Genomic DNA, 17,473 nt, shown 5'->3' with positions numbered 1-17,473 from the left:
GTAATATAATGATACATCTTTCAGTTCCCCCATGAAGGCTCAGAAAAACTTGACCCCAGTGCTGGCTTCCCTGGCTGGTCCAGTGTCACCTCCATCACCAAGACGGCCAGATTCAAGGGGAAATGGAGGTAATTCATCAGGTGGCTCCACAACAATATCTGCTACTTCATCTCCAGGTCTGGGAGAAGCAGGTGAAGATTCTCTGCCTCCTATAAAGCAAGAACCAGTGGAGGAAGGAGAGAAAAGTCCTCGGAAGAAACCTCGGAAACAGCAGTTGTAAGTAAAGCCAAGGTACTACATCTCTGAAGTATTATTTATTCAATTCTAAAGGATTAATATTCTCCTTTTTCACACAGACATGGAAATGAACTGCATGAGCCGAAGTTCAGCGAGGATGAAATGGAGTTCATTTCTGAGGAGAAGATTAAGAAAGAGGTCCAGGAAGGTATGTTTCTCATTCTAAATTATAAGGAAATGGCTGCAGCCGTCTGTGCTGCACACATTTTATTTGTGGGAATGTCTGTGCATACTGACTCCTTCAGTTACACATGAAACATAAAAGGATGTTCTGAAATGTCATAACAGTGATTATTCAAAACCATTTTTTAGTTTATCCAGGAAGGCTAAAAAAATTCTGACTCCATTGAAATAAGATTCATATTTCAGTGAAATTGGGATAAAAAGTATTTTATGGGGCCATACATGAATGCTAGCCAAATTGTTAAGGTTTCTCAGATTTCTTCAGAATTACTTTATTTATATTCATCCATTTCTTAAATTGTTTGGCAAGCACTATGTTGCTGTGTACTTTTTAGACTTTGCTTAATGATTTTTACAGTACCAATAAATTTGATTATACCAAGCAAGTGGCTGTGCGGTTTGGGTCACGTAGCTATCAGCTTGCATTCGGGAGATTATGGGTTCGAACCTCACTGTTGGCAAACCTAAAGATGGTTTACAGTGGTTTTCCAATTTCACACCAGATAAATGCTGGTGCTGTACTTTAAGGCCACAGTCGCTTCCTTCCAATTCCTAGCCCTTTCCTATCCCATCATCACCATAAGACCTATCTTCGTCGGTGCACCATAAAGCAGATTTTTTTTAAAATATTTATTTTGGGCATAATAATATTCGAGCCAAAAAGCTTTTTTTACTGGTGAAAAGAAATATCCTCTTACAGAAATGACAACAGCAGTTGTAGAACTGTCATTGGACACTTCACTTTGAAGGCAATAAACTTCAGTACGGTTAAAATGTACGTTTATGTTTTGCCCTCTGCATCCCATCAGACAGATGCATGTAACTGTCTTCACCTGATATAAAAATCAATAACCGGATGAGTTGGCTGTGCGGTTAGGAGCGCACAGCTGTGAGCTCGCATCCGGGAGATAGTGGGTTCGAACCCCACTGTCGGCAGCCCTGAAGATGGTTTTCTGTGGTTTCCCATTTTCACACCAGGCAAATGCTGGGGCTGTACCTTAATTAAGGCCACGGCCGCTTCCTTCCCATTCCTAGGCCTTTCCTGTCCCATCGTTGCCATAAGACCTATCTGTGTCAATGCGACGTAAAGCAACTAGCAAAGAAAATCAAGCAACGTCTAATGACACCTTATTCAGCTCTCGCCCAACCTTCTTTGCATTCCATCTATAATAATCAGTAGGAATATTGGCCAGACTCAGAGGACCTATTGTTCCTACTGCAAATTGCGTTTACTTAGTTTGTGGGGAAAATGGTAATTGCAACACCATTAAGGAATGGGACATTCTCGTTGATGTTGGAGATCTATTTGCTCAGCATGAACCTTATTAACAAACAGCTCATCAATTACAATTTTGACTCAAATCCTTTTGGTTTTGCAAAGTCCCTTCTGTCAAATAATTCAGTCATACTTTCTCAAGTCTACTCATTGTGTGTATACTTGTTTAAACATGGCTGTGTTTCATTTGACACAACTCTCACCGATACATGTTACTTAGCAAGGCAGACTTTTACCAACTAAGCACACAAGATGGTCGTTTTAACTTTCAACACCATTGTAACAGTCAAACTCCAATTTTAATATTGTATCTGTAACATCTGAGGTCCAATTTTAATATTTTAATTGTACATGCACAGAGGTTACTTATTAGGACTGGTCATTCTAGATTAATACCAATGGCAGTGTCACTCATGACAAAATTCAACTAGTGGACTTGAAGTTCACTAATTATAGTATTATAGAATGAGATCTTTTTTGCCTCTTTTTGTAAAATAATTTGTAATATGTACACAATATTTTGAAAGTGTTATTTTGATTGTATTTGCAGTTAATTTGATTGTATTTGCACTATACATTGTCAATTTTAGTCCATGGCTGAAGGTGACCCATAATGCAGTCGAAACCAGATTATGGTATTGAATAGGTGGACTTTCATTTTTAATTTCTCATTAATATGAATGTTTGTCAATACAGATCATGATGAAGTTTATATCGTATGATAATTGGTCATGGACAAACCACCTCCTGTATGTGGAGTCTAGTAGAGCTTAGTTTATGTGTAATCTGTGAGAAGCAGTAACGCAAAGTGTTTGCTTGTGATACATGTCGCGCTGATAGGTATGACGAAGATGTTCACAGTTGTCATCGGTTGAAAGGGCCTAGGTAATTGGTCTGCATGAGAGTGAATTACAGTAAAACCTCATTAATTCAAAGTCGTTGGGAGACAAAAATCGGACTTCGAATTACATTATTTCGAATTAACCGCCACCAGATCATAATTCAGAAATGCCAACCCTGGCTGTTTAAAGATAAAAATTTCATTGTTCCGTATTGAAAGTATTAACGTTAAAAATTAAATAATTGAAAAAGAGGTTCAACCTATTCAATACATAAAGGAATGTAGTGATTAAATTCTTATTTAATAGTGATTAGAAATGGGACCGGCTGACGATGACCTGGACTAGGGTTGAAACCGGTCCCATTTCTAATCACTATTAAATAAGAATTTAATCACTACATTCCTTTATGTATTGAATAGGTTGAACCTCTTTTTCAATTATTTAATTTTTAACCCTGGCTGTGTCACAAAATATTCAAAGACCCTTTAATGCAGCGATCATGTTGATTCACAGTTTAAACCTTCCAAACGCCATGGAAAACTCTATTTCCGAAATGTATCTGACAAGGTGCATTTATTCAAATGCACTTGGATAACTCACTGGCAAACATAACCTCATGCCAGGAAAGAAAATGCTATTCAAAGATGAGAAATCCTTGCTGACTCCCCTGTGCAAGTGATTTATTCATTGGATTACTATACTGTACACGCACGGGAAGTGCCCGATGCCCTTAAAACATTGTGGCTTATCAGACTTTCGTACAACGAGGGGAGTAATCTCTTGCTTCCGTCTGCATTGCAGTACAGGACATTGACCCTATCTTTGTTCAGTTTCCTGCCATGACACTTCTCTCCTTTAAAACCGGAAGTCTGTTTGGGCTCAGCATTAAAAATACAATGCAATTTTATCGGCATTGACAGTATTGTTCAGTGGTTACGAATTGATGATACGAGCCACGCTTTCTCACCATCTGTCGGCATCGCAAATGTTCGTGGATTGTGCTTTTCCGCACACTGCCTGCTGCATAATATTCTGGCGTTCCTAACGCTGAAGCCACCTGTTTCAACACTGAAACTCCAGTCCCATCTTTAGCGTCAGTTAATTTGCATTCCCCTTAATAACTTTGCCATCAATGGGGATATTGTTTGATCGAATGTGCTGAAACCACTCGATCAATTTCCCTTCCAAATAAGAGTACTTCACCTTATCAAATGCGCATTTGCTTTGAAGTATTTGCACCCTGCATTTTTTGAGTTGTGCTCTAAGGATTATTTTTTTAAATGTTGAAAGTGTGGACACAAGGAATTCCAAACTTTTTACCTATTTCATTCTTTGTTTTTTATCCTATGTCTTTGTATCTTTTATCTTCTTGCTCAGAGTCTTGGAAGAATACTGACACTTAAGACAATACTCCAGAGATAGAAATCGATATTTTGGTCGTTACAGCAAAAAAAAAAAAAGATAACTGAAATTGAAAGGATTGAGTTTCTTCTTTCTTGTTACAGAGTTATTCCATTGAATTCAAACAATTTATCACTTTAAAAATGCTTTGTTTGCCAATCTGCACACAGCAGAAATTGTCATGGCATCTGCTGAACTGCTTTGTTAGGTAATGATGTCATTGTCATGTTTCCAATCAATCAAATATGCCTGTTCCTTGCAATTACGCATCCATGGGATGGGCCAAGAGCCCCCACCCCCTTCTCCCGTTATTTATACAGAATCCAGCTGTAAGATTTGCGATATTTCTGAATGAATTTATCAAGCCTGTTACGGACTAATATTTCAGTACACAACTGTCATTAAGTAACATTGTATGCTAGTATTGGTATTCCTGATTGTACTACAATAGTGCCAACAACTATAAGTTTTGTTATTCTTGTATATTTAATCTTTTTTGTGAGTTCTGTAGTGGTAGCCAGTCTGTTTACTTTTGTGAAGTAAGCGCGCAAGCAACCTCTTGTAGTTGCGTATCAAGATACTGTTATTACTGAAAGATAGTGTGCTGTAATAATTGATAGCTTGTATCCAAGGGAATAAACAGTATGCGTAAACATAAATCAGCCTTAGCTAAGCGACGAATTGCTGAACTTTTGATAGGAAATAGATGGGGATCAGCTATTACTGAGTCTCCATTGTAGAAACCAGGGACAGAAGGTCATGAAATGTTATTGGAATCAGATTGTTCTCATCAGGAAAGTGTCGCATCAACTTCAAGCCATGTAAGTCCTGCACCTATAGCAAACAATCATGACATGACAGAAACTACAATCCCCATAACTTCGACTCAGTAAAAGTTGCATTGTGAAAAACAAAATGCAGGTGAATCATTGTCCATTCTTTGAAGAAGGAGAAGAAAAAGAAGAAGAGACAAGCTTCCAGAGTTACCAGTATTCGTACAGAAGCTGCTATGTAAGAAAATGAAGGAAAATCATACTGTTCTGGTGACGTTTAGGTAATGAGTCGGGAAGAAAATGTCACTTGAACTTTGCTTTAATTTTCCCACCAATTGTAATTTTACATTTACATCCCATTTTTCTCGCATAACATTCTGCCAAATGTAACAAATTGTGTATAGTGTTTTTACCACAGCTATATTAGGAAACCTGCATATGGAATTTTTGTTTGTGGAATTTTTTCAAGTGGTAGGGATTTTTTAAGTCCAAAATTTTAGAACATATAAATTACACAAACTTTAGTATATCTCCTTATATAAATTAAATACAGAGAAATTTATATATAGTGCTTTTTAAAGAAGTATTTTCTACCTAATTACAAATTTTCATTAACATGATAATTAAATTTCATGAAAAGAAATGGAATTTTTTTATTTATTTATTTTTATCAAAAATGATTTAGGAAAACTATTAATTGTATATGAAAGAAATGTTTGTGATATCTCTGCTTTTATGTAGGTGACATTCCCACAAAGTTGCGTGAAAGTCCATGCATTAGGTAAAAAATATATAATACCAATATAATGGTCCGTTATTGGACATTACTTTTCTTAATAATATATGTTTATCTCAGGAGTGTCGCCTTAACAGTCTTTTTAAATATAATTTGTATTAATTTATCTTCCAAGCTGAAGATGCCCATAAAGAGGAACAAAACTTATACTTACTAATTAAGTATTTTTTTCTTGACTAGGCAAATATTAATAAAGGTATGGAAAGATGGAAAGTCTCTCAATTACAGTTATCATCAGTACGGATTTTTGACAGTGAAGTTCATAAATTGCCCTGCAAGCAATGCACAGTTCTGTGGGTACTGGGGGAACGGTGAAAAATGAGCAACCAGTAGCCAACATCATGAAGGTGGTTTAATCAACCTTATGAACCTGACAGGAAATGCAGAAGAAGTGGTGAATTTTATAGAGAAAGAGGTCACAGGAGGTGTTAAAGACAATGGGGTGGTACAAGTGCCTTATTTAAAATTTCTCTTTGACTGTCATAAATAACAGTGTAATACCAAAGGAATGGAAGGAATCTATAATAATACAATTTATAAAGGAAAGGGTGATAAAAGGAAACCAGAGAACTACAGACCAATCAGCCTGACCAGTATAGTTTGTAAAATACTGGAGAGTTTAATATCAAAATATATCAGAGGGATATGTGATGATAAAAATTGGTTCATGAGGAGCCAGTATGGATTTAGAAAGAAATTTTCTTGTGAGGCACAACTGGGATTTCAGCAGGACATATCAGATCAGTTGGATTCAGGAGGCCAGTTAGATTGCATAGCCATAGATCTTTCCAAAGCCTTTGATAGAGTGGAACATGGAATATTATTAAAGAAATTGGAGGGAATAGGATTGGACGTAAGGGTTACACGTTGGATAAAAGCATTTCTAAATTCAAGGGTTCAGAAAGTCAAAGTAGGAAATAATGTATTGCAGGAAGAGAAAGTTTGGAAGGAAATTGCACAGGGTAATATAATCGGTCTGTTACTTTTCTTAATATATGTAAATGATTTGGGTAATAATATAACATCAAATATAAGATTGTATGCAGATGGCATAATTGTTTATAGGGAAATAAATAACATTGAGAATTGTTTAGAATTACAAAGGGACCTTGAGAATATCCAACAATGGATTGAAGAGAATAATATGAAGGTTAATGGAGGCAAATCAACTGTTACAACATTTACAAACAGGAGTTTGAAAACTGAATTTGAATATACTTTGGATGAGGTAGTTATCCCAAAAGATGGCAAGTGCAAATACTTAGGTGTGAGATTTGAAAGTAATTTGCACTGGAAGGGTCATGTGGATGACATTGTTGGGAAAGCATACAGATCGTTACATGTCATAATGAGGCTACTTAAAGGATGCTAGAAAGAATTAAAAGAGAAAAGTTACTTAAGTATGGTTTGTCCATTATTGGAATATGCAAACAGTGTTTGGGATCCTCACCAAGAATACCTAATGAAAGAAATAGATAGTATGCAGAGGAAAGCAGCAAGATTTGTAACAGGGGATTTCAGGAGAAAGAGTAGTGTATCAAAAATGTTAAAGGAACTTGGTTGGGAAACTTTAAGTAAGAGAAGGGAGAAAACTAGACTTATAGGATTATATAGAGCCTTTACAGGAGAAGAAGCATGGGGAGATATCCGTGAGAGGCTTCAGTTGGAAAACAATTATATCGGCAGGACTGACCACAAATATAAAATTAGAAGGAATTTTAGAAGAAGCGATTGGGGTAAATTTTCATTCATTGGGAAGGGTGTGAAGGAGTGGAACGGTTTACCAGGGGTAATGTTTGATCCTTTTCCAAATTCTGTACTGATATTCAAGAAGAGAATAAACAGCAACAGAGAAAATAAATGAAATGGTAGAGGGCATTCGACCAATGCAGGTTAATGTAAATAAATATGTGTGTAAATAAATTAATTCCATCCCATGGTCTAAGGAGTTTGGACAGCCCAAGTAGGGGACTGCCTGTAGGGGTGAAGTACAGTGGGGACTTCGAGGACCCTGGGACCGCTACGGTAGCTGTGAAGGGTCTTCAGGAACTCTGAAAAGTGGTGGCAAAAGGGCCTCTGGTTAAGACGCACAGGTCGTTATGCTACTTAGGTAAAGGAAAAAGTAAATAAATGCAATGTAAATTTTAATCTTATACTAGTTGTATTGTATCATTTGAAGTAATTCCACAAACTGTATATGAGTTGACTATGTTTGCAAGTATAGGAGATATTATATGTAGAATTTTATAAATAATATAAATTTATTAAGGATGAGCTGTGTGTTTAATAGAAAAAAATTGTATAATATTGTATTATAGGAAAATTTTCTTCTCTTGTTAATTTAATATTTAGTGCTTGACAATGTATCTTAGTGTACCATTTGCCACTGAGGTAGACACCTCATTCGCAAATAAAGAAATTTGGATTTGATTTTGGTTTTGATTTGATGATGGGGTTGAGCAAAGTTGTATGGAAGAGGAAAGTAAAATCGTGTAGTCGTGGCTGAGAGGTAAAAAGTGGAGTGAGCCTGATAATTTCAAAACAGCTTGAGGAGTAGAGTACATCAGTGACAGAATAATGAAAATTAGACTGTAAATGAGAAACGAAGTGACTTCATACAACACATGAACTACAGACGGGGATCAAGGAGGAGGATTGAGGAATTCCTGGAGAAACTAGGAAATTCATTATAATGGGAGACTTAAATGCACAGGTGGGAAATGGACAAGGAAAGGAAGAAGTAATCGGGCCATATGGATATGGGAAAAAGGAATGAAGAAGAAGAGAAACTGGTTGAGTTTTGTGAGAGGAATGGGATTGTTTTAGTAGAAAACTGACAAGATATGGCTGGGGTGGTAGAAAAATAACATCAGTAATTGATTACTTTCTGGTGGAAAGGACAGATTGCAAACAGTTGTTGGAAATCATAAAAGTTGTGATAGCAAAAATAAAAGTGGGAAAAATGGAAAATTTATAGGAGATAAGAGATGGTAAAATAGAAGTGTTGAGATTTTTTTTTTTCTTCCTATTTGCTTTACGTCGCACTGACACATATGTCTTGCGGCGACGATGGGATAGGAAAGGCCTAGGAATTGGAAGGAAGCGGCCGTGGCCTTAATTAAGGTACAGCCCCGGCATTTGCCTGGTGTGAAAATGGGAAACCACGGAAAACCATCTTCAGGGCTGCCGACAGTGGGGCTCGAACCCACTATCTCCCGATTACTGGATACTGTTATTATTTATAAGCTTCATATCCGTATTGATTGGTATCACTATATAGAAATAATATGAGTCACCACCTTATCAATACACTATTTTATTTACTACCAAACTGGTAAATAGGGTCAATACCGGTTTCGACCCCTAAGGGGTCATCCTCAGTTGACACATATAAATATCTATAAAAACATCACATATAATAGTTAAAGTTTAAAATTCATATGTCATTAGTATACTGGTAAGTACATCTTAGTTTGGATATGCATATATTATGGAATTTATAAGTTTGTTCTATTTGAGCTATTATGTAGGTTTTCTGTTCCTTTGTATACAGTGTCAAAAGTATTGTATTGGATGTAATTCATCCATTTGACAAAATGCTAGTGGATTGAATATGTACATTTACTGAGAGGTACATGCTATTCTATTTTACAATTTTTGTTTTACACAATATGGGGTAAAATTATTACATTTGCACACATATGATGATATTAGGTACAATGTAGGGTCTTAAAGATGTACTATTTGGATTTTCAGTATCCTGATTACATTTCATGTAGTGGTTGTAAGGTTTACTTATTCACTTGTTTAGTTCAGTTAAATACATAAATGACCTTGTTGGTTTGAATTCTTATGATTAAAATATTGGTATGTAATACCTAGTTAACATGAATCCTTAATACTAATATATAAGTTTGTAGCACCTCTTATTCCCGTTTTCCGTCTTAAAATAGAATTGTGTCTTGACACTTTATTTTGTTAGGCATATAAAAGTCTTGTTAAAATGAACACTTTGGGGCTAAAACACCGGTATGAAATACCTGTTAAAATACTTTAGATAAATGGTATTGATATGTGGTGCTATGTGCATATTCTAGAAATATAAATGAAATATAAATATAGATTGGTGACAGTACTGTAGGTTATTGTGTTGTAGTTTAATGGCTGGTCCATTAGAAATATATAAATGTTTACTTGAATAGGATCAATCACATGTTCATGCTGTACGCGTTACGAATGAAATTGCATAATGTATGATAGTAATAACTGGTAATTTTGTAGGATACTGCTGTTGTAGCTGGAAATCTTGAATATCATTGAGAAAACGTTCTCATCTTGTCGCGTGTCGTATACAGGTTGGATAGGTGACCATTAAGAGATGAAGTACATATTGGATGTCGTATATCTAAATTGGGTTGCACGTTGGTTGTATCGTGAAGGCGTGTTGTAAATTAATATATCTGTAAGTAGAAATAATAAGTGTGTGAGATAATGTATCGAAAGAATGTAGTGGCAAGTATATATCGTATTACTTACGTTAGCTGTTGAGATCGTGCGCTTTGTATGGCTGTCTGTTGAGATCTGTAGCGTGTTGCTCTGAGGTTATAGTTTACAGCGGTAGAGGGGAGGCTTGAAGGGATGGGTGGAGCGCTTGTAACGGGATTAAAGGAGGGGAGGTCTTGGAGCGGTAGATTTGTATTTATGGATTTTTGTTTATCAATTCAGAGCAACACGCTACAGATCTCAACAGACAGCCATACAAAGCGCACGATCTCAACAGCTAACGTAAGTAATACGATATATACTTGCCACTACATTCTTTCGATACATTATCTCACACACTTATTATTTCTACTTACAGATATATTAATTTACAACACGCCTTCACGATACAACCAACGTGCAACCCAATTTAGATATACGACATCCAATATGTACTTCATCTCTTAATGGTCACCTATCCAACCTGTATACGACACGCGACAAGATGAGAACGTTTTCTCAATGATATTCAAGATTTCCAGCTACAACAGCAGTATCCTACAAAATTACCAGTTATTACTATCATACATTATGCAATTTCACTCGTAACGCGTACAGCATGAACATGTGATTGATCCTATTCAAGTAAACATTTATATATTTCTAATGGACCAGCCATTAAACTACATCACAATAACCTACAGTACTGTCACCAATCTATATTTATATTTCATTTATATTTCTAGAATATGCACATAGCACCACATATCAATACCATTTATCTAAAGTATTTTAACAGGTATTTCATACCGGTGTTTTAGCCCCAAAGTGTTCATTTTAACAAGACTTTTATATGCCTAACAAAATAAAGTGTCAAGACACAATTCTATTTTAAGACGGAAAACGGGAATAAGAGGTGCTACAAACTTATATATTAGTATTAAGGATTCATGTTAACTAGGTATTACATACCAATATTTTAATCATAAGAATTCAAACCAACAAGGTCATTTATGTATTTAACTGAACTAAACAAGTGAATAAGTAAACCTTACAACCACTACATGAAATGTAATCAGGATACTGAAAATCCAAATAGTACATCTTTAAGACCCTACATTGTACCTAATATCATCATACGTGTGCAAATGTAATAATTTTACCCCATATTGTGTAAAACAAAAATTGTAAAATAGAATAGCATGTACCTCTCAGTAAATGTACATATTCAATCCACTAGCATTTTGTCAAATGGATGAATTACATCCAATACAATACTTTTGACACTGTATACAAAGGAACAGAAAACCTACATAATAGCTCAAATAGAACAAACTTATAAATTCCATAATATATGAATATCCAAACTAAGATGTACTTACCAGTATACTAATGACATACGAATTTTAAACTTTAACTATTATATGTGATGTTTTTATAGATATTTATATGTGTCAACTGAGGATGACCCCTTAGGGGTCGAAACCGGTATTGACCCTATTTACCAGTTTGGTAGTAAATAAAATAGTGTATTGATAAGGTGGTGACTCATATTATTTCTATATACTGGATACTGGCCGCACTTAAGCAACTGCAGCTATCGAGCTCGGTAGAGTTGAGATTAAAAGATAAGAATGTACAGGAAGAATTGCTGGAGAGACTGAAACAACAAATTCCAGCTACTGAAGTAGGAAATATGGGAGATGAACAATCCAACTTCAATAGGACACTTGTAAGCGAGGCAGAGAGTGCCTGTGGTAGAACATCGAGTGTTGACACTGTGGAGGAATGAGAAGGTGAGAGAAGCACTGAAAGAAAAGAAGGTAGCAATGCAAGAATGGAAGAGAGATAAAAAAGAAGAAAGCTAAAGGAAGTATTGTGATAATAAAAGGAAATGTAAGAAATTGGTAAGAGGAGAAAAGTCGGGAAGGATTTGCACACGAGGTGGAAACGAATGGAGCTGGCAGTAAAAGAATGCTGTATGGAATTACACATAGTAATAGGAAAGAAAGAGCTTATACAAAGCTCATGAAAGAGAAACGTAGAGAGTTGATAACACATCCAGAAGAATTAAAGCAGTATTTTGATAAACTGTTGAATGTGAGAAATTGTGCAGAGGAGACTGTAGTAATACGGTGTGTTGACTCAACAGTAGATGATAATATAACAATGTTAGAGGTGGAATTAACAGTTCGTAAAATGAAAATGAGGAAGGTACTAGGGATGGATGAAATTAGTATGGAAATGCTGCTTGACCTGTTGGACTACACTGGATGTACAGGTTTTTAAAGTTGTGGACAGTTTTCAAATAACTAGGGAGTGAACGAATTCAGAATTCTAAATAATAATAAAAATGTACAAAATGTATTATGCACCCGTATTTGACTTGTGCAGCTGAGACCTGGACAATGACAAATGGCAGGGGGGAGAGTAGAATTGAAGCCAGTGAAATGAAATACCTAAGAAGTATGACAGGAAAAACGAGGAAAGACAGATTGAGAAATGAAGATGTGAGAAAGGAGGTCGGAATGGAAAACCTAAATGAGAGAATGGATAAGAGTAAACTAAGATGGTTTGGACATGTAAAGAGGATGGAGGAGAAAATAATACCAAAACACATGATGGAGATGAAGTTTGAGGGAAAAAGAGTGAGAGGGACACTTAGTACAAGGTGGATCCATTCAATAAAAAGGAGTGCAAGAAAAAGAAAAAACCTGGACTGGGATAAAATGTTGGAAGAAGAATGATGGAAGGTGAGAGGAAGGTGGAGAAGAGCCCCGACCCGGCAGGAGCTGGGTAAGGGGAAAGGAGGAAGAAGATGTCTTTTAGTACTGGGAGTGTCTAGGGATATGTTCGGCTTGCCAGCTCTGCAGCTGCTCTTTCGGGTTCACCCCACGGAGTGAGCTACATGTACTCTTGTGTAAGGGTGTTGTCTGTGGGTGTAAGTGCAATTGTACGAGTTAACAAGAGGAAGGAATCATCTATGGTCTTGAGAAAGGTACCATTCTGGCATTTGCCTGGGGTTGAAATGAGAAACCACAGAAAACCATTATCAGCAAGGATGAAAAGGTCCACCTATTCAATACTGTATATAATATGTTAATATTATTTCCAAATCTGGACTAGTTTCGACCCTTGTATTGGTTCATCTTCAACCTTAAAATATAAATGGAAAAGAACATTACATGCAACTTGCAAGCTCGAACACCTAATATAATACTATTGGCATGTCTTGAAAGATTGATCAAATATGCTGTGGTTACACATTAGTCCATTAAAATTGATGTGTCTTGCACATTTCGAGGATGGCTGCTGGGAGATTTGTACCCACCTGTCTCCCAAGTTCAGAGCTAGCAGCCATACCTAACCTGTGTAGTTCCTCAACTCATAGACAGTAAATGTGGAAGTGCTTATAAATCTTGTTAACTACTGTATTAAGTGAAGTTAAACAGTCAGCAAAAGTCTGCACAACATTATATATCACACGTTTAGGACAGCTATACCAATTACATTATTCCTATGTTCCTTCTCTATGTATACATCATCCTGGTCTACTCACAATCGATCACATTGTAAAACAAGCATTCAGTCTTCTTTTATCCTTAATGTACACCTGGGATCTTCATCCAAAGAGCCCCACAGCCACCCACTTCTGCTTCTTCCTCCTGTGACCACAGCTGCTGCAAGACGTGCAATTTACATACACCTAGCACTACTTTTACCAGCAGCATCACCAACAGGTGATAAAACTGTACTTCATCCAACATTATCTACCAGCTTCAGTGCCGACTCGGCTTGGCTTTCTGCACTGACTTAACTAGCAACACACTAGCTAATCATATATGCGGCCACTGCAGAACCTACAATACCCCCAACATAGATCTTCCTGTCCCCATTCACACCAGGCACTATCAATGATGAATGTTTCACAGTTAAAGTCCTCAAACATTTACCCCCCAAATTCCCACCCTCTCGTCCTTCGAGATTCCAAAATTGGATATCAACTGCTGCTCAGATCCAGGGAAGCACTCTGCCTTAACATTAGATGACTGTTCATTTTTTCCATTTTCTTGTCTGCCTGCCTGCCTGCCTGCCTGCCTGCCTGCCTGCCTGCCTGCCTGCCTGTCTGTCCCCCAACTTCCCTCACCTCACACAGCGTCTGCTTGCCAACAATGACCATATTATTCTGTGCTTCACTGACAAAGGCTGCAGCTGAAAATTTTGGACTTTTTTTTTCCTTTTCTTTGTATGTGTAATCTATCTATGCAGTCTTACATGGTAAGTCACTGCTCTCCATCTGTTTCCTAGACATGTATACCTAAACTACTGTTGGAAGATTTATTCTGAACAGCACTGTTATATTTCTTTGTCTCTATGAATATAAAATTTAGCATTGCATAAAGTATATTCTGCGATTTTAAGGAGGAGGCTGCACTTTTCAGTGTCAACTCAGTTAATTTAAAGCTTTTAAAGCACTAATTTTAACACGTATAACATACCTGTAAAAACTACACAGCAATAAACAAAGAATGACATGTTTTGTTCTACAAGAACATCCTCAGACTTTATCAAATCACTTTAAATCATGTGTGTATATGTACAATATTGTTTACATAGCATAATTGGGGATGTTAGACAAATTATGATTTTAGTAGTCCTGAACTGTCACCTTGGTAATGTTGCAAAAGTTTTCTTCACCTAAGCTCCTCTTCGCGTTACTTAATTCATTTTCGGAACAACATTTCACACTTTTTACGTTTAACATAGTCCAAACTTAGTTGCTGGTGGTAGCAGATGATCAGCAAGTCGAGACGTAAAGTCACTGGAGGTAACGGGCTATCACCACAGTCCAGACGTAGTCGCGGGTTAATGATTCAAAGATTTTTGGGTATTTGTGAGTTTTTCATTTCCCCCTGTCGTCCTTCTATAGTGTTAATACCATAAAATATGTGCCAAGTTCTTAAAATGTCAGCTCATCTTTAAAAAGAAAGTGAACTTTTCATATCATTACCTCTTAACCCATATGTGGAATTTTATACTTTTGTACTTCTTAATTTCACCCACCATGTTTATTTGTTGTATGGGCCCCACAGAGTGATACTCAGCATAAATTTCTTTGCAGTTCACCCAAGTTCAGTGCTGTCTACAGCACCAGAAGAGAGTGAAGAGAAAATATATATTCCAAAACGTCCTAATATCTCTCTTATAAATAGCTATCGGTACACATGGAAATCACGACATAATCATTATTTGCGCTACAGCGACGTTAAACCTAAGGATGAACGCCGCCCTACTGTGACTGACCTGGCCAACCAGAAACAAGTGTTGCAAAAACTTAATGGCTGGAAAATACATCATCTGAGTACTCAGATGGAAGATTTGGTAAGTGTGTATTAGTTTATATGAACACCCTTTCAGTCACATTCTTAGGTTTAAATTTATGGTACATGTTCTCTGCTGTTTTGTTTTCTTACATCTGTTTCAGGTGCTATGGAACTACATTGTAATCCTTTGAGTTTTTTTCAGATGTCACTGTATTGAATCTTGTGAAAACTTATTTTTTGATGTAGTTCTCACGACACAGTAAAATCAATAAGTAAGAGTGTTTAGCACGACCTGGGATAATAACAAGCAAATAAGAAATAATAAATAACCAGTATACATACCAGATATCCCAAGGAAAAGGCCGTCGCGATTTGCAGAAGCAAGGGCACAAGAGGCCTAGTGGACAATTAAAACTAAGTTTAATTACTAATTGGCTGAAATAATAAATCCTCAATTAAATTTTTGAAAGAAAACTTTAATAAAAGTAAATTATTTAAAATGGACTTCCAACCTTGTCCAAAACTACAAGTTAAATTTCTGAGCAATTGATAAATAGAAGATTAATTCAAAATTAAAACTCTTAAAACCAACTATTACAATATGAATGCTAACCACAGTATACCACCTGAAAACTTCTCTAATGGACTATCTCGGTTACCCAAATGGTGCATGAAAACAGTTATAAGCACCAACTTCACGCAACTTCAGCAATCAGGGAGAAATAATGCAATAAACATGCAAATAAATCCACAAGTAGGATAAATAAACAAATATCACACTTGCAAACGTTACTTTAAGTGAGTAACTCAGCACTGCAGAAAAGTCATCAACACGTACCAAAAATCACCTCCACATCAGATGAAAGTCAAGCGTCATCAATAATTAGCTGATACTCATATGTCAGATACAACAGAGCAACGCCCCCCCAACTGTTTGCATTCTATTACACGGCTGTGTAACAGATGACTACCACCATGATCAAAATGGCTACTCGAAAGTACCAAGGAGTTCATTAGAAAAGCTTTCTTCTAAATTTTTTTTCTTCCTCAAAAGGTGGTTTGAAAATATTTAAATAATAAATATAATTATTATGATAAATAAGGGAAAATGAAATTACACTTCGTACATAATTAGCTTAGTTAGGAGCTCCTCAACATAAATTTACTCTTTTACGTCCATGAAACTTTAAATAACTGTATCAAGAAGGTAAAATTAATATAATCATTACAATTTAAATTTGAAACCCCAAACAGTGTGAACTTTACATCGTTACGACGACGACTTTTTTTTATTTTTTTTAACCTCAAAGTTCCGAAAGATTAGATGCAGAATTTTTCACACATAGTAACGCCTAAAGGTCTCCATGTCTCTTAACACCACGAAATAGTAGTTTTTGTTGGCTAGGTTAACCCAGTAGTAAAGCGGTTTGAAGTATACTCACAAGGTCGGAGGATTAGAAGTGATTAAACTAAAAAAAACAAACCAAATCTTCGGGCCTTATGCCCCAGATGGATAATCCATCATCCAGGATCGAGTCCCAACACCATCTCCATGTTCTTGAGTGATAAATTTATCCTTTAATGCACAACCAGAGCGTAGCTTCCAATGCGTCTTCGTTTTAAGAATCAAGAATCAAAACGACTGCCTTTCACTTACATTGTCGGGTTACAGTTCATCGCATAGCAAGCTCATCTTCTCACGGCTAGAGAGCAGCACCTACTAGCCACCTCGTAAATGTAGTACCAAGTCGACCGCTAGATGGCGTACCATCACCAAATCGGAGGAAAGGCAATAGAGTCTCAGTGTACAAACTCACGGTGACGCTGACAATTATATGAAGGCATGAATGAGTTCCAAAATACATCGTACCATGGCGAGGAGTAATTCAAAATCCATTACAGTAGTAGGTTTCAAAACATGCTCCCCACATAAAATTTGATTTGGTCTTCATCCATTCCCTGTACCACATTTGGGTAGTATAGTTTGGTAGGGTACTAATGTCCTCCCCAATTCATTCTGTCCTATCATTCCTCTTCGACCACTCTGCCAACATTGGTTTCTCTGTCATTAATGCACTTCCTCAAGCCCTCTTCAATGT

General features: G+C 36.5%; 1 protein-coding gene across 2 annotated transcripts in view; it reads left to right on the top strand.

The window, feature by feature from the left end:
• Positions 1-17,473, top strand: part of Sap130 (Sin3A-associated protein 130) — a 284,469-nt gene that overhangs the window by 227,440 nt on the left and 39,556 nt on the right. For both annotated transcript variants that reach the window (XM_067151303.2, XM_067151302.2), the window contains 3 exons: positions 25-276; positions 357-445; positions 15,173-15,432. In XM_067151303.2, coding sequence (XP_067007404.2) covers positions 25-276; positions 357-445; positions 15,173-15,432 — 601 coding nt within the window. The remainder of the gene's footprint in view (positions 1-24; positions 277-356; positions 446-15,172; positions 15,433-17,473) is intronic.

This window comes from Anabrus simplex, chromosome 7, assembly GCF_040414725.1.
Source record: "Anabrus simplex isolate iqAnaSimp1 chromosome 7, ASM4041472v1, whole genome shotgun sequence".
NCBI classification, from domain to species: Eukaryota; Metazoa; Arthropoda; class Insecta; order Orthoptera; family Tettigoniidae; genus Anabrus; species Anabrus simplex.
Note: the sequence above shows the minus strand (reverse complement) of the source record. Positions and strands in the feature narration are given on the sequence as shown.